General features: G+C 55.1%; 10 protein-coding genes across 10 annotated transcripts; 3 read left to right on the plus strand and 7 right to left on the minus strand.

Annotated features, from left to right (window-relative positions):
• Positions 1 to 494: 494 nt before the first annotated feature.
• On the minus strand, positions 495 to 1,226 carry BAUCODRAFT_47735 (uncharacterized protein; the record flags this gene model as incomplete). Its single annotated transcript, XM_007679315.1, has 1 exon — positions 495 to 1,226. A coding segment is annotated over one exon (732 nt), but the record flags the coding sequence as incomplete, so codon positions are not given.
• Positions 1,227 to 2,773: 1,547 nt separating this feature from the next.
• On the plus strand, positions 2,774 to 4,723 carry BAUCODRAFT_73056 (uncharacterized protein; the record flags this gene model as incomplete). The annotated part of the gene is made up of 2 exons (XM_007679423.1): positions 2,774 to 2,983; positions 3,053 to 4,723. The coding sequence occupies 2 exons, from the start codon at positions 2,774 to 2,776 to the stop codon at positions 4,721 to 4,723; spliced, it is 1,881 nt and encodes a 626-aa protein (XP_007677613.1).
• Positions 4,724 to 5,461: 738 nt separating this feature from the next.
• On the minus strand, positions 5,462 to 7,046 carry BAUCODRAFT_519515 (uncharacterized protein). The gene has a single exon (XM_007679455.1). The coding sequence runs from the start codon at positions 6,923 to 6,925 to the stop codon at positions 5,585 to 5,587; it is 1,341 nt and encodes a 446-aa protein (XP_007677645.1). The 5' UTR covers positions 6,926 to 7,046; the 3' UTR covers positions 5,462 to 5,584.
• Positions 7,047 to 7,167: 121 nt separating this feature from the next.
• Positions 7,168 to 13,791, minus strand: BAUCODRAFT_72059 (uncharacterized protein; the record flags this gene model as incomplete). The annotated part of the gene is made up of 1 exon (XM_007679345.1): positions 7,168 to 13,791. One exon carries the CDS (start codon positions 13,789 to 13,791, stop codon positions 7,168 to 7,170), a length of 6,624 nt encoding a protein of 2,207 aa, XP_007677535.1.
• A 189-nt stretch (positions 13,792 to 13,980) lies between these two features.
• BAUCODRAFT_519887 (uncharacterized protein) lies at positions 13,981 to 15,661 on the plus strand. Its single transcript, XM_007679456.1, has one exon. The coding sequence runs from the start codon at positions 14,079 to 14,081 to the stop codon at positions 15,414 to 15,416; it is 1,338 nt and encodes a 445-aa protein (XP_007677646.1). The 5' UTR covers positions 13,981 to 14,078; the 3' UTR covers positions 15,417 to 15,661.
• Positions 15,662 to 15,862: 201 nt separating this feature from the next.
• Positions 15,863 to 17,790, minus strand: BAUCODRAFT_123441 (uncharacterized protein; the record flags this gene model as incomplete). The annotated part of the gene is made up of 4 exons (XM_007679457.1): positions 15,863 to 16,666; positions 16,724 to 17,132; positions 17,192 to 17,691; positions 17,749 to 17,790. The coding sequence occupies 4 exons, from the start codon at positions 17,788 to 17,790 to the stop codon at positions 15,863 to 15,865; spliced, it is 1,755 nt and encodes a 584-aa protein (XP_007677647.1).
• Positions 17,791 to 18,033: 243 nt separating this feature from the next.
• On the minus strand, positions 18,034 to 19,139 carry BAUCODRAFT_519875 (uncharacterized protein). Its single transcript, XM_007679458.1, has 2 exons — positions 18,869 to 19,139; positions 18,034 to 18,816 (listed from the first exon to the last, which is right to left on the minus strand). Exons 1-2 carry the CDS (start codon positions 18,960 to 18,962, stop codon positions 18,278 to 18,280), a joined length of 633 nt encoding a protein of 210 aa, XP_007677648.1. The 5' UTR covers positions 18,963 to 19,139; the 3' UTR covers positions 18,034 to 18,277.
• Positions 19,140 to 20,082: 943 nt separating this feature from the next.
• On the plus strand, positions 20,083 to 20,582 carry BAUCODRAFT_25094 (uncharacterized protein; the record flags this gene model as incomplete). Its single annotated transcript, XM_007679146.1, has 2 exons — positions 20,083 to 20,167; positions 20,221 to 20,582. 2 exons carry the CDS (start codon positions 20,083 to 20,085, stop codon positions 20,580 to 20,582), a joined length of 447 nt encoding a protein of 148 aa, XP_007677336.1.
• A 481-nt stretch (positions 20,583 to 21,063) lies between these two features.
• Positions 21,064 to 21,411, minus strand: BAUCODRAFT_148993 (uncharacterized protein; the record flags this gene model as incomplete). Its single annotated transcript, XM_007679459.1, has 1 exon — positions 21,064 to 21,411. One exon carries the CDS (start codon positions 21,409 to 21,411, stop codon positions 21,064 to 21,066), a length of 348 nt encoding a protein of 115 aa, XP_007677649.1.
• A 520-nt stretch (positions 21,412 to 21,931) lies between these two features.
• Positions 21,932 to 23,302, minus strand: BAUCODRAFT_519967 (uncharacterized protein). The gene has a single exon (XM_007679460.1). The coding sequence runs from the start codon at positions 22,995 to 22,997 to the stop codon at positions 22,179 to 22,181; it is 819 nt and encodes a 272-aa protein (XP_007677650.1). The 5' UTR covers positions 22,998 to 23,302; the 3' UTR covers positions 21,932 to 22,178.
• Positions 23,303 to 23,571: the final 269 nt, after the last annotated feature.

Raw genomic sequence — 23,571 nt, forward strand, 5'->3', positions numbered from 1 at the left:
TCACCCTAGCAGCTGAGGGCTTCTTCGCTAAGCCACGCTGAAGATGTTCTTCCACAGAGCATGCCATTCCTCGGTACATGGCTACTAGGAGATCAGTTGTGATCATTGGAAGGCTCTGCTGAATGCTAGCCTTGATCGGCAGGCTATGGTAAGGTTATGAACGGGAGGGTCATGCGAACTAAGTATTGCCTATGACGAGCGAAGGACAGTAAGATGAATGCCCCTGATTGTTCGAAAAACTATGTACGGAGAATTCATACGCATTAAGGATGCGAAAGGACCAGAGAAAGCTCGTAACATCGTAACCAACCAGCCGCGCATACATCCCAAATAGCCCTCCATGACCAGTCGACCAGAGCGCCCACCGTCAGCTTCCGCAACAACCTGCCGTCTGAACAATCCCGTCCCTACTAATCGAGAAGCCGTCCGTAGTCATCTAGGTACCTGTAAACATTAGCAGGACTCTCCGTAAATGTTGTATCATATACGTACTGTTGAAGGTAACGTCCAAGCGCGTAGCCCGGAATGGCGGCTGCAGCACGGAGCAGAATCAAGGCTCGTCTGAAATACTGCTCGTTGACCCTCGGACTTGACGCATTACCGAGCGACATGTAAGCCTCAGCGGCTTTTGCCAGGAGACCTCCAGATAATGCGCGCTGTGCCGTAGCAGCAGCGATCGCTCGTTCGAAGTACTCAGTCGCTGGTTGGAGAAAATGTCTCGCCTGGACGTAATCTGCTGTCCCTGATCTCAACTCCGCTTGGGCGAGTGCGGCCGCAGACAGCCGCTCATCCTCGCCTGCCGTGATGGAGGGTATAGACAACTGGGAGCTGGCACTATTGGAAGACGAGGTGCCCTCGGCACGATGTATGCGTTTGAGTGCAGGTTGAGCTCGTGCAAGCCAAGATCTTCCTATGCCGTTCAATGCTTCAGTGTTGTGCGGCTGTCTCTGGATAAGGAGCATCCACTGTCGAGTGCACCAATTTGAGATGTCCATGACCTCTCCACTGTCGACATCGGCCAGTGCTAGCCGCTGCAAACCGCGAACCAGCCAAGTCTGCTCTGCGCTGCGGTGAGGTTGCACCATAAAGGTTGTGTTATCCAAATGTGCAATGACAGAGCGCGCCAGATCCAGATAACGGCGCCATTCGTGAGGTGAGTCGCGGAGCATCATGTAGATCGAACTGACGCTGGTCATACAAACCCTGATGCGATGTTCTCCGTTCATGACTCGAGTGACCCTGGCAACCGAGAGTGTAGCGCGAAGAAGTTGGCGTCGCATGCCCACATTCATCGGAGTGTGCGTGCACCTTTTGTACGTTCGATGGTTATCCATTCGACAGCGCAGTTGACGCCGCAGTTGGCCCGGCCGCCATTGATGCTGCAGCTCCGTTTGGAAGTCGCTCGAGTCCCAGGCCTCTGTGGTTGCATGCATATGCGATGTATATGCCTCAATGTTGTTTGCCGATCGTCGACTGTCAGTGCAATTCAACAAGCAATGGGGTCAAGAGGAGAGGGTAGACTAGGTGCAGAGAAAGGGCATGGAAAGTAGGAACGGCCGGAATAGGAAACCTGTAACGAGAGCACCCACCGCAACATGCGCCTCATATGCCTCGACTAATGTATGAGACGCGGGTGCGCCGAAGATCAGGCCGCATCTCTGCAAGTCATCCGAGTGACCCATAGACGTCCGAGATCAATTGTCGATTTGGCAGACCATGCAGTGCTCAGCCCAGTCTTGTATAGCGCTAGTGACTGGCAGAAGCTCCAGCGTAGTGTCACGCGACCGTGTTCGGGTCTTCGTGTACGTTCCAGGATCACGCAGTGCGCGAGAGGATCCGGTCCATCATCAGAGAAGCGGGTTAGCAAGCAGCTAGGGGCCTAGGAATGCAACGTCAATCAGAGGATAGTTCTGTAGGTACTCGCGAAGCGACCAGTGTCCGGGAAGGCGCGAGAAGGCGCAGCGGAGGGCTCATGAAGAATACAGATCTCACGATGCTGGAAGGGCCGGGGTGGAAGCGGATTCACGAGCGCGTAGTGAGCGTGCCGGGAACTCGGAGCGTGAGATCCTTCGAAGCTCCATAACGGGATGGTGCGGATCTGGGTGCCGATCACTTCGCTCAGCAGCCGACATAGCCAGATACAGTGCCGCATACACAAAGATAGGACTTCCCAAAATCGCTCATAGATTCTTCTCTACGCTTTCTGATAAGCAATCTGAGTCGTCAGCCCTACAATGCAACCGCGAAGTATCTTTGGGTGCCTTGCCGGTATCCGTTCGCTATGAGTTGGCGGCAATGCTGCGTCTGCCAGAACGGCACGACTTTCCAACCTGAGCGAAGTGTTTGCCGCAGGCAAGCCGCGGCGCCCGGGCGATATGATGTTTTACGGGTGAGCATTGCAGCACATATCGAGCTACTGTTTAAACCTGGAAATTGCTTTGAAGATGAAGAGAAAGAGTGCGAAACCTAGACAGAACGCTTGCACCGCACGCCGGCACCGGTCCGAGGGAACCGTCGACGTTATCTCTCCGCATCCGCGACCCCTGTTCTACTCGTTGGTAATTTCGGCGGCTTAAACAAGGAAACGTTGCAGACGCCGCGAGCGTTGGCCAGCATGGTCTGGCCGCAGGACCGGTGATGCACCCTGTAGATGCTCTTACAGCATATGACATTGGCCTCCATATACAACACATTATTGGCATCACTAAGTAAAAACGCATGCTCGTACCAAGAAAGAAGTCAGCAATGAAGCTGCGCTAGACCCGACGATGGAATGGAGACTGTCCATGCTGATGGCACGCCTCTAGCAGCATACTTGGAGGGTACGGGTCGCGGTTTGCCGACTGCTGCAGTACCAGGGCTGACTTCCGCGAAAGGTCAGGGATCCTTCGAGCCAGAGGAAGAGCAGACTCACAGAGAAGATCATCCGTTTGCGATTACATCGAACCAGTTTGCACCCTCCAGCAGATATGGGGCGGATGCGGTCCGAAGACCATTGCGCAAGACCAGCGTGCCCGACGCTGCAGAGAAGAAGCAAACGAGCACCATAGAGCGCCTCCACAACGCCTGGTCTGTCGCGATCAACTCGCGCTTGGGCAGCGCAGACAATGCACGTTTCTTGGAACACTTCCGCTATACTATTGTTGCTTCTCAACTACTGAACGAGTACCTAGACCATGGAGCATTGCATCCTGGACTAGGCAGTAATCCGTTGCAGCTCGATGGCGCGGAGGATCAATTGAGGGTCACCAGTCTGACCACAAGCTTATATGGTGCCGCTCTGACTGCCGTGCTCGCCTTCGCGTTGGTGTGCGTTCTGAGTTGGGCAACAAGCGAACGCAGTGGGTCCGTGAGCAAGGGTAGGATTGCCTTGGCATTGATAACCTTCGCACTCGCAGCGCTTCTCGGCTACGCATATGTGCGCCGTCAGTGGCTGAAATCAATCAGATTGCAGGCGGTAACTGCAGTCTCGGAGCTGACTGCCAGCTGGCAAGGGTTTGAGGCATCGACAAGCTCTGCGCTATCCTTGATCCAAGAGGTTGAACTGGTCTCCAAAGGCTACAAGCTTGGCACACCACTGCCTCCTGCTTCCCGAATCGAGGAGAACGGCACGTCCAGGCGGTGCGGTAGACTACGCAAAGCCTTGCATAACGCATACACCACAGCGATACCGACCTGCGTCAAGGCATGTACGACATTGCGAAGGCTCAGCGACGAAGACGACTTCGAGAAGTTCCTTGAAGTGTATGATGTGAATCCGCAGGATGCGAAGCAAGCCAGCGGAGACGACCCACTCCTACCGCTCGAAGACGATGCCGAGTCGCTGAAGTCACTGCGCGTCATGAGCTACCGAGCTGGCATCCTGCGACGCATAGTACTATGTGCGCTGATGGCGCTGGAGGCCGACGGTGGCAAGCCTGATTTCGCGCGATGGCGAGTGGCAACCGAGACAATGAGAGCACTCTCAGCCAATCTCGGCGGCCCAGCAGAGAAGTTGCGCCTGATTATGACCGAAATGGAGAGCCTGACCATTCCAGCGACGCCGCTGACTCCGCCCAAGTCAGGCGGCCACGGTCAAGCTCGCCAGAGGATGCGCGGACAAGTGCGAAAGATCAGCATGCTGTCGTCCGGAATCAGAGCGCTTCAGGCCAAAATGCACATACTGCGCGAGGAAACCAATAGATCTATCGAGCAGCAAGAAGACCTCACGGATCTGGGGCCATCATTAATGGCTCAGTACGAATCGATAGGCACCGACCTAAAGGAGCTGATGCAGGCCTGGGAAGCCGGCAAAGCCTCCTTGCAGACAAACCTCACGAAGCAAGAGCACCGCATCTCGATGGCATCCTCCAGCGCTGCATCCGGCATCCGCTCACCCGTATCGAGTTTTGGCGGCAGTCTCGGCGGATTGACAGCCGTCGAAGAGGGCAGTACACCAGCGGAAGCGCTGAAAGCGCTAAACGGTGAAACCTTCTGCGACCGCTCAAGCATGGCGACAACGCCTTCAGACGAGGAGCAAGTGTTTGAGGCTGTCGCCATGCCGCGACAGCGAAGCACTCTGTCACGTGAAGAGCGCATCGCGAAGATGCAAGAGGAGCGAGAACGTCAGGCTACCGTACGGGCGAAGCGCGACTCGAATACTAATATGCTGCGAGAGCTTGAGTCGGTCATCAACCTACGGCCACGGGCGAAGACTGGCTCGGCGCGTATAACATCTTTATAGGAGATTGCGCACTTGTATGAATAATCTTGCATAGACACAACGAAGTCTTGCTGAGCCCCTTCCCAAGTCATGCACCACAGGAAGTGCACAGCAGCAGTCTTCTGTCAATCGATGGTGTAGCATATGTAATCACGTGCTATCATATGCCTGTATGCCTACGCGCCTTTGTTCTGCGACCCATTCTCGTGACTACGACAAAGCCTTCATTGTTATGTGGACTTGCCTTGTCCTCCAAGTACATGAGGCGAAGCACCTCGTCCACACCCACGCTCTCGAGTCAACACCTAACATTCATTCGTCACCACTCACTCACCATCAGCTCTGTATAGCAACCATGCAGCTAACAACCCTCCTCACCACGCTGGCTCTGGCAGCCAGCACCGTCTCCGCCCACCCCACTGCCAGCAACACCATCCGAGGCGTCACCCCTGACACAATGGTAAGCCAAGACTACCAAAACGCCGTAACGTGCGGCCAAAAGAACTCCGCCGTCAACGCAGCAATCAACACCTTCTGCAACCTCCAGAACGCCCAAGGCCAGCTCGCCAACAACCTCACCGTCGGCACGCCGTACGCCAACGGCGGCGTCTTCACCGGCGGCTTCCACGTCCTCATTACCGAGAGCTCCACGTGTCCGAGCGACAGCGTGTGGGTGCCGGTGGAGTACTGCAATGCTCAGTTCGCGTGGCTTTGCGCGAATGGTGACGACTATGGGATGGGTAGCGCGCAGTTTGGGACGGACGGGTGCCAGAACTGGCAGATTACGCAGGGTGTGCCTTTGGTCTTTGGCGCTGGTACACTGCCACCGCAGTGAAAGTGCGGTTACTTCAATGCTTGATGTGCTATAGCGGAGAGTATGAATTACAGTTCGTCTCGCTCTCGCTGCGCTTGCTTGGCGTCTTCCACATCGGCTTCGAACATCTTCTTTTTCGGGTTGCGTGGGATGTCGCCGCGTTCTTGTAGTACGGTGCCATCTCCTCTCTTTGGCAAGTCCTTTCCATCTGAAGCCTGCTGCTGCGTTTCATCCTGAGACTGCTGATGCATCTGAGCGATCTGCTCGCTCACGTGACCCTGCAGTGCCGAATCCTGGCCAACCTTTGCTCCTGCGCCACCTGCTCCAGCAGGCACGCCACCTCCCTGCTGCATCCTCTCGCGGTCAGACATGGCGAAAGTCGGGATACCACCTGTAGCACTGTTCTGCACGATGAGCGGCGGTCGTGACGTTGTACTTTGACTGATCGCCGCACTGCGCGCCGCAGCTGAGATAGGCTCGGTGGTGATTATACCAGTGAAAGTCAAAAACAGCCACAGAGGTTTCAGTACCATCCAGCGCAGTAAGAATGAACTTGATCTCCACAGGAAGAGCGGCAGTCTTATGAATGGGCCGAACAGTAGACGTCTGAAGATCAGCCAGACAAGAGTTGTGATGAGGATGTAGAAAGCGGTCTCGAGGTACCACGTATCACTCTTCTGGCTCCGCAGTAAGGTGCCCAATAGATTACGGCTGGTCGATAAGATCGTGTCAAGATTACTGTAATGCTCGCCAAGCTCCGCAAGTGCAGCGCTGGACTGATCGAACGTCTCCTGTGCGAATCGTGACCGCGAAAGCTCAGTCGACAGCAAGTTATGCGTCCGTCTCAATGCAGCAGTAACGTCGCTCGAGGCGCTGATGAGCTGCTCGTCCTTGTTCAATTGCTTCTGCTGCGCTCGCTTCCTGCCCGCAAACAGATCTGGCGTCTCACGCCCGCTGTCACCCTTCGCAGAATCACTGTCAGGCGCCGACTGCAGACTCGCAAAGACGAGCTCTCTCTCCTTCTGCTTCGCCGCCTCGCTTGCCCTCTTCGCGATGAGTTGTGCCCGTCTGAAGGTAGACCTGGCTTGCTTAGCGTCCTGTGCCAAGCGGGCAACCTGTGCACTTAGGCGAGCCTTCTCCCGCTCCTTCTCGCTATCACTTCGTCGGTGTGAGTCGGAGGTGGCAGTAAGGTCTTTAGCGTCCTGCTTTAACAGCTCGAGGTCGTCGTCGATCTGCTTGAGGCTGTCGTGGATGTCCTGCGCAAGCTCAACCCGCACGCTGTCCTCGGATTCGAGAGGCTCGCTGCCCGGCTGGAACTCGAGGTTCGACAGGCGGGTAATAAGTGCGTTCACCTCTTTCAGAGCCTCAGTAAGTTGTGATAGTTGCTGAATTAGCTCTGTGGTTGACATTGCTCATGTATAGAAATGAAGCTGCGGGTTATTGACAAAGTCTGGAGCTTCTTTGTTTGCGCTGCGTCACAGGCAACGTTTGAGGGGCACAACGTGGCTTCTCAGCAAGACACTGAGGTGAGAAAGGTGGAAGAAGGTGTCATTACGGGAACGGATATATCGATGCATGGTTGTCATGTCTTTTGGAGTGCGCGTATCTACGTGTGGTACGTGGGCGTACAAGCCTCGTTCAGACCCGGCATTCACTCCTCTGCTTCCTCCTCTTCCTCTTCATCTTCATCCATGCCCTCAGCCGCATCGACCTCAAAGGTCGGCGCCTGATCCACACCAACATAGCTATCACTCATCAAGTACAGCGTCAGTTCATGCTTCCCAGGATTTGGGACCACAAGCTCCAATTTCGTCTTCAACGCCCGTACAACTGTCACCCGCTTGATAGCCAACAGCGTCTTGCTGCTCTCTTCGCCAACAACCAACCACCAATTCTCCGTCTTCTCTGCCGGATAAAAAGGCGCATGCGCCGTAAGATTTGGCTCCTCGTCCTCCTCCAATTGCCGCTCAACGGTGACAGTAAGATACGAAGGCGACCCGGCAACCACATTCTCCGCGTCTTCGAGCTCAAACGCCAAGTCGACGTTCGGATACCGCTCGTTCGTGAATGTGGCCGCATCCGCGAGTTGCTTGTTGGTGAGGCCCATACTCTTGACCAGCTTTTCGTAGTTCTGATTCTCCGACGAATCCATGGCCTCCATGAACTCGAACACATCTTTGATGCCCGCCTTGTTACATACTTCCACCACTTCATCCTCGAAATGAGGAATCTGTTTGAGTGGCGAGTCCCGATCCCACATAGCTTGTACGACCATCTGACTGATCTCCATCGCGCTCATGGCGTTGAGATGGCCTTCTGAGGATAGTACGTCCACACAAGCGCTCAGCAAGTTGAGCACTTTGCGCAGGATGACCTCTTGATCTTTAGCCAAGTCTGTAGGCAATTGCATGCGCGAGAAGTGTGCTTGCAGCAGTACGAAGGCTTTGAAATGCGGCGACTCGAAGTTGACGTCAGATAGCTTGACCGGTACGCGGTCGTAGATGCGCTGAAGCACGCCTTCTTCGTGGCGTCGGATTTGAATGTCCTCAAACTCTGTAGCCGCGGTGACAATCTCCAGGATACCCTTAAGCTTAGTTGTGCGCTTGAGCGACAGCAGCAGTGTTTGCATCGTGATGAAGGAGATGTTGTAATACGCTGCAATCATCGCGGCGTTGAGCGGAGTGACACTATCGTCTTCCTCATCCAGCTCGATGAGCTTCGCGTCGCTAAGGTCCTTTAGCGTAGTCTCCACCTGCTCGGACAAGTAAGCACTCAGACCTTCGTGGGTCGTATCTGTCAGGCCGTAGTAGCTTGGGTTCGCCAGCAGCCTGCGATAGAAGTACGTGTATGTTGTCCAGTCGACCGCATCCTGCGTGCTCTCAATTGTCTTCGTGCTGATCTCGGTGACGAAGGCATCATGCATATAGCTTTGCAGTTGGCTTTCGATCGGCAAAGCTTCGCTCAAGAACTTGCGGTAGTAGTTCCTCTTGACATCCGGGCACATCAATACACCACGGCAGTCCTTGTCCTGCCCTGGCCTGCCAGCGTGCCCGAACATCTGCAGGACTTCACTGATTGGGTAGTCGATGTAGCGATGCTCACGGCCTTCGAAGAACTGCGTGCCCATGACGATGACTAGGTGAGCTACATTCTGCACTTCGTAGCAGCAGTCTCGGGAGACGAGCATTACTTGTACCGCCCCCTGCCTGAACAGCGACTCGACGATCCGCTTGTCAGACTCACTCAATGCTTCGTGGTAGTACGCAATGCCGTGGCCGAGAGACTCCGCCAGCGAGCGTTCCTTTACCTTACCCAGTACTGGTTCAAGCTGCTCAGAGTCCGCTTGTAGGAAGCGATCCTCGTCGTCGTCCGCGACGCACGCAGCGAGAAGATCCTGGGCTGTAGAGCGAACCTGCTTTCTGCTCGGCAGAAAGACCATTGCGGGTTTGTCAGGCGCATACTGCAAGATAGCTTGATATGCCGGCTTCGTCATAGCTAGCATAAGTGACGGATAGTGCGGGATATTGAAAGTCTGTAAGTGGAGATTTAGCGGTATCGGCCGGACATGCGGGCTGAAGTTGTAGATCGTGTGCTTGCTCGCACCAATCCACTCGCCGATATCTCGTGCATTCGAAAGCGAGACGCTGAGTCCAATTATCCGTAGACCGTTCTCCAGCTGTGCGGCAATGGCCTGCGAGCGTGAGACGACGGCTTCGAAGATGTATCCGCCTTGGCCACCCAGCATATGCAGGTCGTCCGCAATGATAAGCTTGACGTTCTGTACGTTCTTCCTCCGCTGCCATTGTCGAGACATCATGTCCCATTGCACCGGCGTGGCAAGTATCAAATCACCTTGCTCAAGCAGCTTCAAGTCCGCCGTCGTTTCTCCCGTGAGCTTGACGATCTGTTTCCCGCCAGCCAGATTACGGAGTCTGTCGTGCCACGCTTTCAGTCTGCTATCGACCTGCTCCTGGAACGGAGCGATATAGACCGCCTTGCCGCCTACTGCCTTGGTCCAGTGCCTCAACAGCGCAAATTCCGCGCAAACCGTGTTGCCGCTACCCACAGGAGCGCCAACGAACACGTTATCGTCGGATTGAAATAGCGCGTTGAATGTCTGCGTCTGTATGCGGTTGAACTCCCGCCGGTCCGGGTACAGATCCACATAGTCCTGCCGCTTCAGCGCATCGACCGGTAAAGGCTGTAGCTCCAATAGCTGAGTATGCGGCGGAAACTTCTCCGGCAACACTAGCTTCTGAAATGATAAAGCCAGTTTGCTCTCAGCGTGCATCCACCGATCACTGACGACAGTGATGAAGTAGTTCGGCGGCATTGGCTCCGTGATCGGAACGGTGAATTCGACCAAATGCTCATTCATCTCGGCTGTAGCGTACTCCTTGCGTAGCAGGAACTGATCGTGGAACAGTATCTCCTCACCGTCGCAGTCTTCGACCAGGATCCACCAACCCTCCGCCCGACCATGCAGGTTATCATCCCACTCGAACCGCGGCGTGAGCGTCAGCTCGACTCGTAGCATACTCCTCGTCACTGGTTGCACCTGCGCCTGAATTTCTAAGCGTGGGAACTTTGCAACCATCGCGCATACTTGCCTTCCTTGCTTTGGAATGCCCAGCAGCTCACCCATCCGAGGCGGGTCCAAGTCAAAGTAGCTCTGCCATGGTACGTCAATCCGCTCCGCCTTCTTAATGATATCGCTGCTGCACTCCGGAAATTGCCGCAGAGGCGTCATGGTAGGCCACATCCTCTTCTCCGCCATTTTACATAGATCGAGCGCGTCTTTCGCCACGCCAGACCAGCCCTTCTTGAGCGCAATCTCGAACATGGCGCGCAGGATACGGCCGGCAGACTGCGTGACGTAGACCAAGTCTGCCATCAGCGCCAAGCCCTCGAGCTTTAACCTGCTGACGTATGCCTGCAACAAGACGTTGATCTTGCAATGCGGTTCGTCAATCGTCTCCTTGACGGGTATCGGCACCCTCTGAAGTAGTTTCGCAAGCTCCAGCTTCTCGTCCTGCCGGATGGGTATGTACTTAAATTCCTCGCTCAGCGCGAAGACCCGGAAGAGTTCAATGGGTGTGACAGAGGGCTGAATGTGCAGATTGTACGTCAGCATGCTATTGTGCGTGATGTAGTAGTGGCTCGCGATCCGGCCAAGGTCCGTAGATTGCATGCGTCCGGTCTTCTTGTCGTACTTGACCAGCTGTGCCTTCTCCAGTACTAGCGCAGCGGAGTGAATGAGATCGACGCGCTTCTGCTCAAGCGTCTCGTCCTCTTCGTAGTCTGCGCCGACCTGGTACAGAGCCGGAGAGCGCAGCATGCGTACGAAGAGGTACGTGTAACCAAGCCAATCTACACCCTCGTCTCGCGTCCGCACATTGCCCAACACTATCTCGGCATTGAGGTTATCGGCCAGCTTGCTTACCAGTTGACTCTCGATCGGTAATTGCTGGTTCATAAGCGACAGGTAGTACTGCATCTCGGCCTGGTTCGTGATGATGATACCTTCACCATAGGTATCATATTGCGGTCTGCCGGCTCGTCCAAGCATCTGCAAGACATCTTGCGGTGAAAGCTCGACCCAGCTGCCTTTCTCGGGAGAGTAGATCTGCGTGCCTTTGATGATGACGGTGTGCGCAGGCAGATTGACACCCCACGCCAGCGTGGCCGTGCACACAAGCACCTGAATCGAGCCGTCCTGGAACAGATCTTCCACGGTCGTTCTGTCTGCGCGAGACATGCCAGCATGGTGGATTCCGAAGCCATAGGGCAAGACGTCCTTGAGATCCGCATTTGTCACCTGCTCGGACTCCTCCCGCAGAATCTCACGGCTAGCAGCGTCAACTCGCAGGATCTGCCCAATGGTATCCATTTCGAGCGCCTTGTCCCGTATGAATTTGGCGGTCTTGGCCGTTTCTTTGCGTGAGTGGACAAAGATCAGCATCTGCTGCTTGTTCTGCCCTACCTGCTCGAGCACCTTATTATAGCAGACTTCATTCATCGTCTTCAGCTGCTTGATGGCCTTCTTGTCGGTAACGCCGATGAACTCTTGCTTCAGTGGGCAAGGTCTGTAGGAGCCATCGAAGTGAAAGAGGCCTTTCTGCTGATCGACACGAAGGAACGTTGCGACATCGCGATAGTTCGGCAATGTGGCGGACAAGCCAACAATGCGAACAGCATTGCCGGTCTGCTCTTGGCGCCTGATGGTTCGGCTGACGATACTTTCCAGCACCGGCCCACGGTCGTCATGCAACAGATGGATCTCGTCGATACATATCAGGCGGACGAGGTTGGTGTAGCTGGTATCAGTTGCCTTGCGAGTAATAACATCCCACTTCTCCGGCGTAGTCACTATCACGTTGGTTTCCGCAATTTGCTGTTTGGTGAGCTGTCTGTCACCCGTGAGTTCTGCGACTTGAATGCCGTAAGGCTGCAGACGTGTGCCGAAATTGCCGACTTGCTCTTGCACAAGAGCCTTCAAGGGCGCAATGTAGATGATCTTGAACTCGTCCAGATTAATGTCGCCAGTCTGCGGATTTCGATGCTTGCCGATCTCACGCAACATAGCAAGCATCGCTACGTTAGTCTTGCCAGACCCCGTAGGCGCACAAACGAGCATATTGCCGTCGTCTTGGAAAGCGCAAGGGTAGCAACGCGTTTGGATGCGGTTGAGCGTGGTCGATGAGCCAAACCCTTGCTTTGCCCATGGCGGCAGTTGTGAAGTTGGCATGAGAGGCGGCTCGTTTGCATCTTGCTTGCGCTTTGGAGCTGGGACGTGGATCTCTTCGTAACCTTTGAACGTCCGCTTAGTCGATCCTTGTGGCAGCTTAACATTCTGGTTCGTCATGAGGTGATTACCCTGTTCGAACTTCAGGTCATCAAGGTTGAGGGTTCGCCGAGGTTGTAGTCCGCCGACCAAACCCTCCTTAACGCCGTCTTCCTCTCCCTTGACCGGCACCTTCGCGTCCAGATCCATTGGGTCGAGCTTGACCTTCAGCTTTGGTGCGCCTGGACCTGCCTGTGCCTCGTCGCGACCTCGTAGCTCCTTTAAGATCCTAGCATGGCCAGCATTGACCATGTCCTTCTCCACGGTCAAGCGCGCACTCTCATCCTCTGCAGCCTTTCTCCACCTAGTCACCCATACAATCTTGTCGCGATTCTTGACAAGCTTGCCGACTAGTTCATGGTGCTCGTAATCGAATAGCTCCATAAGGTCATTCTCCACTTCACGCAGTGGCTTCTCTTCGCCAGTTGCGTCATCAACACCAGCAAGAATGTCCGCGGCAAGTCTGGTCTTTTCGGACTGGATATGTGCATCTTCATAGATTTGGCCAATCTGTCTCTGCAGCCAGTATGCGTCGATCTCGTAAGCCGGCACGGCGTCCGGATCTTGATCGTCTCGCCGAGCTTGCCGTCTTCGGTTCTCTATAACCATCCCGTCATCATCCATCTCTTCGTCCTGATCTTCAGCAGCGGCGCCATCCAGTGGTGGACCAGCGCCATCATCTGCGACCTCTTCCGTCCCCATAGCAAGATCGTCTTCAGACTCTTCGTCATCCTCTCGAACTTCGAAAGTCTGTCCTCCGCCTTCCTCATCCTCATCTTCGTCGCCAAAGTCGACCGCTACACCTTGTCGCTCGTCGATGTCAGCGCCTTCCCCGGCTTCGTCACCCATCTCCTCGTCTTCGTCCTGCGCATCGTAATCCGTGATCTTCTTTCCCAGGTTTACAAGCTGATTGAATTCTTTGCTCGATAGTATGATGCCCAAGATGTCGTCGATCTCCTTCTTTTTATCGAAGTCCTTCATCGAGTCATCCTTTAGATATTCCAATATTGAATCTGTTGCAGAGGCTGTGACCGCCAGCCCGTAGTCTCCGCCCATCTTCTGCGCCACATTTGTCGCAATGAGATCGTACACATCCTTGGTCGCCGCAGTCCTGGGTCGGTACCGTAGACCCTCGATGTTGAGGTCTGCCTGACTAAGGATTCCTGCTGCCCTCGAGCTTTGCACCGGTTCTGTTCGCTTTCGTTTGCGCGCTTGCTCTCGCGCGGGCTGTTGAACGGGTGCTGCCTCTCGCGCGGTCCTTGATCCCATCTCGGTTAAGCTGATGCGACCAGCGAGAGACTCCGGATCGCCAGTCGCATCATCTCCTCGGCGCGACACGAATCGTTTGTCGGCCTGGAGGACCAGGTTGGACATTGCCGCATACTTATACTGCGACAGGTTGTTGTCGCCGCCTTTCTGATTGTGCGCCATGATCGCGAGAATTACTCGCACACGCGCGAGCGACCTTACGTCCTGGGAGTCAGAGAGGATGTAAGTGGCGACGTTAATGTATGCAGCACACGATCACTCTCCGATGGAAGTTTGCCCTCATCATGATCAGGCTGACTCGGTGCATTCGTGACTCGCGACCTGCCACGACTCGCGCCAACTTTCTGACCTCACTACTGTTGGCCATACCGAGCGACATAACCCAGTAAACCGACAAGCACGGCCTTACACTCCGGCGTTGATGTGCACTTAGCGTAACACATAACTCAATGCAGGACACGGACGCCTTCCCCCTGCCTTATGTCGCGGAGGCGCTGGGACCTTACATCAGGCCCCGTGAGGAAGTCACTCGTACCCGGCACAGACTACAGCGACACCTAGAGGAGCAAGTTCTCGGTCAGCGTGGCTCATTTACTGCTGTAGACCTTGTCAAAACTGGGATCAAAGCTTCCGCTCAAGTGCCACCGTCCATCACCGGCGTAAGGAGAGCCTATCTGAGAGCGTTGCGAGCACATTCCGCAGCTCAGGAACGGTATGACGCTTTGAAAGCAGAGGTCGCCCAGCTCTCCTCCAGTGCTGCTTCTGGGTCTGCTGCTAGCTCAAATGAAAAGCCCATCTCTGGCGAGGCTGTCGTTCAACTGCTGCGACAGAGGGAGAAGCACCGTAAACTTCAGGTCGTCGATCATGCCGTTGCTCAAATTGATGCTAATGGAAAGGAGCTCATTGGCAACCACCCTAACGACATTATCAGGAGCAACTCTGGTGAGCTACCTACGCCACCGTCACATCAACCCCTGCTATCTGGCGAAGGACCTGCTGTGGAGGCCCGAATCCTGCAGCTGAAGAAGGCCGTGCTCGCAGCAAAGAGCGACGTCGACGCGCAGAACCAACGTCAAGACAACCGTCCGCATTCCACCGAGAATGGAAGTGGTCAAAGCAATGCTGAAGTTACGGGACTGCAGGCTGCCCTCAACGAGCTGACAGGCTGGATGGAGCAGCAGCTCGCAATCATGGGGAACGCGGAAAGTGAAACACACACCACATCACCTCCACTCCGTGGGAACGGTCTTGTAGCGTCGTCTGAATGGGCAAGCCTCGAGGACATTGGACGCTCGTACGAAGAGTATATCGTCGCGAGGCGACAGTTGTTACAGACCGTCTCCTCTACACCCACTGTGCGCGGCCAAGACACAACCGCAGAAAGCAACAGCCCGACCGTTCCAAGAAGTCCCAGCAGAAAACCGGAGCACGAGAAAGCCGCAGAAACAGTACTACCCTACATCGCCGGCCTGACTTCAGCAAAGCATGAGGAGCAGTCTCTGTTACAGCAAACCGCCCAGCTCCGCCGGCAGATCGCCTCTTCGGAAGGGGAGACGCAGCGATTGATGGCTCGGTTGGCAGAAGAGAGCCATCTCGTTCAGCCAGGCGCTGGGAGTGGTAAGGCGTGGGCGGAGGCGGCAGGGGACGCGAGTAGCGCGACCACTACGTTTGTGAGAGGGAGGACTGAGGTCGGCGAGGCGGCATGTGAAGATGCCGAGCGAGCTTTGGAGAGTATTGACCGTGTTCCTGCAATGTTCGACAGTCTGACGGAAGCCATGGCGCGATAGCGTCAGTGTCAATCGCCACGCTTATCCGCTATAGCTTCGTATTGCTAGAAATGGCTTTCGACTCTGAAGCGGTCGTGGTTCGCAGTGACTGCTTGAAGATGTCCTGACTGCTGTGATGGAACGCGGTTAGCTTTTGAACGGAGGTTTGTGTGCGCACACGCGGCTGATGCAGTCTCTACGCCGAACACTCCTAGTATACATAATCGAGCAATAACTATCATAGTAGTCACTTATGACTGCGACCGCTCAACACCAAGACGCCAATTAGACCTGTCAACATCGCCGCTGGGCACATGTAGCAGTGCGGCCACAGTAACCGACCATCGTAGTTGTCTCCTCCGTGGCCTCCACGGGAAGCCCTCCTGATGCCGCAACCAAGCATACATCCGCCTTCAACCGCCATGACGGCCTAGCTTATAAGGTGCGTTCGCGCCCTCGCTTCTTCTCTATGCGGCCTCGGCAGCCGCCTCCTCAGCCTCCACTTCCGCCTTCACGTCCCCAACCTCCGCCTCGTCCTTCGCATCATTTCCCAACTCACCCTTCTTGACCGGCGCCTCCGGAGGCTCCGTAACGTCCTGCATCGTCGAATCCTTATCATCACCCTTTACATCCGCCTTTTCATCAATCTCCTTCTCCGCCTCATCTGCGACCTTCTCCTCCCCTTCCTCCTCAACCTCTTTCTCGGCGTCCTCTTTCGCCTCGCCATTCGTAGTCGGGCCCGCGCCCGGGGCAGAAGGCGCCTCCTCATCAGCAGCAGCACTCTTCGGCTCTACCGCCGAGCTCGGCCCTTCCTTATCGCCACCGTCAGCCTCCATCCGCTTATTCCACACCTCCAGCATCGCCGCGCTGCGCTTCTTGAACTGATATTCCTCGTCTTTCGGGATGATCGCGAGCTTCACAATAGCCTTGAGTACCTTGTGAATCTTCGTCGTGCGGATGATAGCCGGCTCGAGGTTGTCGTAGTTTTCAAGCTGGACAAAGAACTCGGCCATGGATGCCATCTCTGTCTCCTGTGGTGCCTGGTCGCGAGAGAGGAAGCCTTTCTGCAAGCGGTGACGGAGGTAGAGGACCGCCTTCTCGCGTTGAGCCGACTTCTCAGCTTCGGTAAGCTCTGGCTTCTCCTCTTCCTCCACCTCGTCGGCTTTAGGAGCGGCCACCTTTTTCTTCGGCTTGGAGGCTTTCTTCGCAGATGCGTCGCCGTTGGGCGTCTTTGGTGCGTTCAGCTTGGTGACCTTGGGCGTCTTCTTGGGCTGTATACAGAGTTAGCGCGAGCCGTAAGTGACCCGATGGAAGCGTGAAGAGCGTACCTTAGCACCCTCCGCATCGCTCTCGCCCTCCTTCTTCCGCTTCTTCGACGACTTTGGTGCCTCAGCGTCCTCCATTACGGCATCATCGTCTCCACCCTTACTTTTGCGCGGAGCCTTCTTCTTCTTCTCTTTCGGCTCGTCCGCCTCAGCAGCAGCGGCCTCCTCCGCCTCCTTCTGCGCCCGCTCCTCCGCCAGACGCGCTTGCTCGGCGTCCCACTCCGCCTGCTCCTTGCGGATCTTCTGCATCTCTTTCTGCCATTCGACGAGCATCTCCTTGTAGTACTCCAAAGGGTGATCCTCCGCAGCGAGTTCGTAAGCATTCTGCAACGCCTTCGTCATCTTCGACTTCGGCTTGTCCTTGCACTCTTCCGGCTCGAGAGGCGTAAGGGCGGTGTTGACCATCCATGAACTGTACACGTTCATATCAGCAACGGTAATATCGATGACACGAAGCGCGTTGCGACTTACAATTCGTTCGTAGACAAAAACATTATAGGGAAGGTCCGCTCCTTCGCGTTCTTGCCGCCCTCTTTGAAATCATCACGTAGCGAGCCATCGGGACGCGTGGTAGAGACTGGACGAGAAGCGAGCAGCGACTCGGGCAGCATCTGCTCGTCGCAGATGATCGCGGGCCACGGCGGGTAGCCCTTGAGCCTAGCCCAGTACAGCTGGCCCGGCTTGCACTCAAGTTGCAGCGACGGCATCGACTTCTTCTTGTTGAGCTTTTTCACTTTGTGCTCCGGAACGCCAGCACTCGACTTGCGCTTCTCTTTCTTGCCAGACGCGGGCGTCGCGTCGGTCGCGCTTGCGACGGCCGACGGCCCGTCGAGCACCTCAGTCGTGTCGCCGTCGGGCGCGTTCACTTCGGTGGTGGCTTGCTTGCCAGCAGTCTCCTCGTCCTCCTTCGTGACCGTAGACTCGCCGTTGACTGGCTCGGGCTGGGTGGGCTCATTGGTGGCAGCGGCAGGCTGGGCAGGGCTTAGCGACGATGACGTGACAACATGTAACGACGAGCTTTCACTTACTGGCGCGTCTACTGGCGCAGTGGCGGGAGCCTCGTCGGCCATGATGTTGCTACGGTAAGGAGGTAACGCGGTCAGCGTGGTGGGCCTATGGTGACGTGAGGCGTGATGGTACGTGGACGGTCGGGTACTGCCCTCCGCTTGATAGTGGAATGAGGAAAGGTTGATGGCGAGAGAAGCGTGAGCGGGTGTACGCGATGAAGTGCGTGTGAGTGGAGGGAAGTGTTGATGAGGTCAATGTAAAAGGCGCAAATCTTGTAGAAAGCGAAACAGCGGCCAGGACATGCACGGACCGAAACCGTGTTGTTGCTGATTCGCCTTGCCAAGCGCTCCTTCACCCTCTCGACACTACCACCACCACCACCGACATCCCGTGAATCGTATGAGGAGCAGCTTCCGAACACTGACTCACTCACCCATGCACTTCTTCTTGCCGTTGCTTCGTCCTTTGGAGCGTATGTACTGCCCTTCAGCGTAGCCAGCCGGTGAGCCAATCAGATCGCGGAGGGTGGATCCGAAGTCGGTCAGCTTCTCAACGGCTCCGATTCCCTGTCCTTACTGCGATCCGCGACGTGAAGTAGGTATGCACACGCTTGAACTTCGAACGCGCACCCTGTGTGAAGACTGAGCAGCCCAATGCCGGCTTGTCTGCGCTTTCAATCGGCCACGTTTGCTCGTTCGATGCTAACCGCGGGTTGTGGTGGTGACGCAACCAGAGCTTGGTGCTCTCCCCGCGCTGCACGGGTAAACGCAACCGAGCATCGTGCCGGTGCCACCGGCCGCTCGTTGCATTTGTGGTGGCTGCCGATGACTCTGGCCAGATGCTGCGGTCGATTTGGTTTCTTATAGTGGTTCTTTCGGATACGTTGCCTTGCGCTTGCGCTGGTATCGATCGTGCAGGCCTGCAGCCATGTCGCGGCTTAACACGAGCGGAACAGGCACCCAGAGCGAAGTGTTCGCTAGAGATTCTCCGGCCACGGCATCGTAGAAGGTCCGCGCTCCGGGCATGCTCCTCGTGGCACACGCTCGACAGAGCTTTAACAGATACCAGGACCAGAAACTTGGCTATATCTGCGATAGCTATTAGTCCTCAACACTCGCATAGAGTGCAGGAACGACGTACCTTGACTTGCCGACGCAGGCTTTACGCGTAAGCCTGTGGTCTGCTTGCTCAGACTGCGCACGGAAGCCTGTTCGCATGAAGCTCTAGGTTCCATAGTAGAAACTCGGATATAAATAGCAAAGAGTTATGAAATAGACAAGAGCAGATACACATTCCATCCGTGGCCAAGCCGGCTCTTTTATGCTGAGGAAATACTGAGATAATACAATACCTCTTGTTTCCACACACTCTCGCCGTCAATCACAATGCTCCTATCAACTCAATGTCGCTTCGGCTGGCGCACCCACGACATCAACAAGGAGCGAGCCTTGAACCAGTACCCCGAACTTTAGAAAGCCTTGTTGTGTTGGTAGCGCCCGGATGCTTCGAGCTCACGGCAGCTGATCCTCGAGCTTTTTGAATCGTGCCGCCAGTTTCGTTATGGATGCTGCTCTTTTAATGGTGCCGGATGAACTGTATAAACTCCCGGGCAGGACGAGTGATGTTGTGGTGTCAAACCATGGCAAGTCTTAGCCTTAGATCATCAGACCTTCGTCACATCCTCCGATATATCACCTTCACGATATATCACTGGCTCCTACGACGTACTGGTTCCGAGTACAGTGCAACTGGTCGTCTGTTGCAGCTGAGCATTTTGCGACCGGGAAAAGGTGTAGGCTGACGGTCCGGGAGTTGGGCTGATAGCGACACAGCGAGTGGCGGAGGTGTTTGCAACATATCTCCGGTTATGATCAATCTGTTCCTGGTTGACTATATTGTTTGGTTATGGTTTGTGAGATGATGTTCTTGGTGGAGCAGTATTCGCTGCTGCGAGGCTGCTCGGCGCCAGCGCCGAGCCCACATCGGTCGGAAAGTGCCGATCGGCTTTCGGCCCACCTCGTCAACTGTTCGATGTAGCTATCAATCAGTTATCCATACACATCCTGCTTACTTGGGCACTCTGTGGCGATAATCACTGTGTGGCTACGATGGTGTTTCCTCCAAAAAGAACAACCTGCGGAACTCAATGACCGCTGCGCGTTGCCTTTCGGTGCATGAAACTGTCCGGCGCCTATGCTCTCACTAACCGGTCCGGCTAACTCGTCATCATCGATGCTGCATCGAACACTACTATATACATTCCCAACGTTGGTCTGTACAAAAGCTTTCATTCTCACTCGACTTATTTCATGCTTGCTACCCTCCGTACTTTCTCTATTGCCGCTCGATCAAGAATGGCTCCAATTCCTATTGCCCTCTGTGGCAAAAGCTCCTCAATGGCGACATCTTTCTCGGACTCCATGATGCCCGAATACAAAGGTATCACAAATCCACCGTATCCACTCTCACGGAAACTCATAGCAAACCAACAGTTGTCCACCATTTCCAAAGCACCGGCGCCGTGCACAAGGAACTTCCACTTTTGATGAGCGGCAAGCCGTTCACACCCGAATCAGACGTCGGCTACGAATCGGACGCTGAGAAGCGTCGCATTCCTCGAGCAGTCATGGTCGGTGCCGGCTTCTCGGAAGCGGAGCTTGAGGACATGCGTAAGGTGGAAGGTGCTGAGAAGTTACCGTGGCTGTTCCCTGATGCGCTCAAGACGGCGGCATCGACGCTCTCTGGGCCATTCTTGATGGATGTTATTGTGCGACGCGTAAAGGGCTGTCTGCGTTACAACGGCCTTGAGGAAGGGAAGGAGGGCGATATCAAGGGTGGCGTTTGGAAGTTCTGAGCGTAAACGAGGTGGGTTGTCAGGCTCCTTTCTCCAGGCTGAAGCTCAACTTCAGAGCTACTATAGAAACGCTGGTTCATTAACCAATGTATGTTCCAGAACGACGGGGTCGAAATTGAGCCACATTGGTCGCTCGTTGATGAGGACGTATCTAGGTTGTTATGCCGCTGTCCCAGGCTGCATTGGCCGCACATACGCTACTGCACAAGACACACCTCTGTTAATGCTGACATTGCAGCATAGTGGGCGCCTGCATTGACAGGATGAGATTTGAGATGTTGCTCCTAGATATTCTGGCTCCCCTGACCCTGCGGCGTGAGCACCCATATCACAAGCGCAACGAATCCACCGCACGTTCCATGCCATCTCCAAGCCGATGCAACAGCTCATCGTGCTCTGACCGCCGCCACGCATCACGAACTTCCGCTAATGACATCCGTATCGAGACCTGGAAAAGCATGCGGCCGGCCACAGCCCCGTCCTATACGGTACGCCTGGAGAGAAGCGTTTCTACGGTGTACTCAGCGACCGGTGCTTCACGTGCGCCGTAGTCCCACACGCGAGGACCTTGAATGTAGAAGTCGATCTGGTAGATACGGATTCGTGACGGGCCAGCGAGACTGGCCATTTGTGCGACCCCTGTAACGAAGCGACTGTTTTGCATCACCTCACCAAAGTCGCCATCAACGTGGAGGTTGACTGTGAGCTCCATTGCCGCGACTCCCTCGCGTTTGTTTAGCAGAATAACTAGCTGCTCGGTGTGGAATATGAGCTCACTACTGATCCGATGGAAGAGCTTGTCGGCGGAGGGGCTCAGTTTGAATTGCATCGGGTTTGTAGTAGGCAGATACAGATCTGCCCCGAGCTACCTGCAGCCGCGAGATTGCGTGGTAAATGCGGTCCGCTGATGGCTCGGGTCCAAGTATAATTGATCGCTGATGACCAATGTCCTCACACACCGCTCGCAGTCCTCGTACTCGGCGCTGAACTGATGGCATACAAGCAAGTAGGGGTTGACAGCCGCATTCTTGATATGAGCTGTGGCGCCATCAACTTCGGCAAGGCGGACTGGTTACCTGCGTGTTGTCGTTAAATGCTCGGCATATACGATATCACGCAGCTCGCGAGACAGGCCGAAAAAGTCGAACATACTCGCACGCTTCTTACTTGTAAGCGCCATATCGGAGGGTGTTCTCATAGTCGGTGTTTGCATGCTTCGGTGCTAATAAGATGCTGCCTGCGTGACCGCTCACAATTAGGACTCTGAAAGCGCTAGCTCAGTTAGTGTCTCGGGACCTACCGTGCTTTGCAAACTAGGAAGGAACACACCTCCATGTGCACGTACCTGCCTCGGCCATCCGCTGTCCGTGTGACGAAGTGAGATAAATGTGGATAAGTGACTGCCTGTGGGGCACGGGTAGTGTGAACAATGTCAAATTAGGTGGTCAAACATTAGGCTGCAGTACAGAGCATAGATGAAGGTATATCGCAGCGCATTGGCGCAATGAACACTTGCCTCAGCGCCAGACCCCTTCGCCAGCCCCGAAACTCCTAAAGCCAGTCTCTGCGGCAAGCATGAGCATATGGCCGGCGCCATCAATCTTCCTTACCGCTTACAGACCCCATACTTGATGCCTCTCCTTTCACTGACGGCATCTCAACCCTCCGCACTTCACAAGCCCCTTGCGTCCACTCCATCACCAGCTCTCGTGACTTCTGGAAATTCCAGTCCGCGCCCGTCATCCCATAATCGGCATGGAACACCTCCAGACGCTGCAGCTCCTCAACATTGGTGAAGAGGTACTGCAGCTCAATGAATTTGCGCTCGCATACCGAACCCTGATCGCGCGGATCCAGAACGACCTTAATCTCGATCGCACCGATGCGGCGCATTTTCCGCACGAGGTCGACAATCCACTTGCGATGCATCCGGAGCTCCTTTAGCACGCGGCAGCCATTTGTGATATGATCTGCCTCGCCGTTACAAGCGAGAGCAAGATGAATCTCGAGCTTGGTGGCGCACGTCAGCTGCTTCGGAAGCTTCGATACCTCCAGAAGTTCGCCGTGATAGACGTTGCGGTCTACGATGACGAGCGTTGTCTTTCGATCCGCGCGCTCGACGTACTCCTGGTGGAATTGCTTGCTTACGAGCAGCAGGGCTGGGTTTACGACCCGTCTGCCACGTAGACGAATGCCGTGCTGGGACTGGTACTTTTGCTTGAATGTGAGACTTTCGTCGTAGATTTGATCACGCATCTCCCGGGGTAGGTCGAAGAAGCGAAAGATGCCGTCGTCCTTCGAGATGTCATGCTTGGTATTACTATTGGTCTGTGCATCGCGGATGGATTGATGGTCACGGCGGCGGAGCGGTCGGTCAGTGATTTGGTCCTTCGAAGGAGGATCGCTAAGTGCCATGTCGCATTGTGGTTGCAGCTGTTATAGAACTGTGGAAGAATATCAAAGCAGGCAGTGTGGATCAGTCGAACCGTGCAGCCTTGCAGCAAGAAGTGAGGTCGAAGGTAATGGCCCCGCCCTGCAAGCTGTCTGTCGCCTTGTTTTTGGTTCGCCTCACCTTAACTACACTTGAGTCACCGGACTCCCAAAATTCCACCTGATACTAAGCATCAAACGCAAAGCAAGTGATACCAGTGCTTGTAACGTTCGAGGGTTGCAGCCTTCTTGAGCTTATGGTGGCCTCCATGCGACCCGCCTCTGCCTGAGGCCTGGTGTTTCAGAAGGCGATCTATCAGCAAGGTTTGTGACTGGGTGGGAAAGTGAATGATGATTGCTACGTACCGGTCAAAGTAAGACAATGCCGGTTATGGTCATATTCGAAATGGTAGAAGAGCCTGGTCCACTAAGTTCATCGGCACGCACTTCATGCATCTGGACAATTCTTGGCAGCCCGCTCGAACATTACTCCTCGCCCTCCGCAGCGTGTACCGTCACCGGTTGAGCTCTGAAGCCTTCCAGATCGGGCGGCCTCACC

Source organism: Baudoinia panamericana (genome assembly GCF_000338955.1).
Source record: "Baudoinia panamericana UAMH 10762 unplaced genomic scaffold BAUCOscaffold_8, whole genome shotgun sequence".
Classification (NCBI taxonomy): Eukaryota; Fungi; Ascomycota; class Dothideomycetes; order Mycosphaerellales; family Teratosphaeriaceae; genus Baudoinia; species Baudoinia panamericana.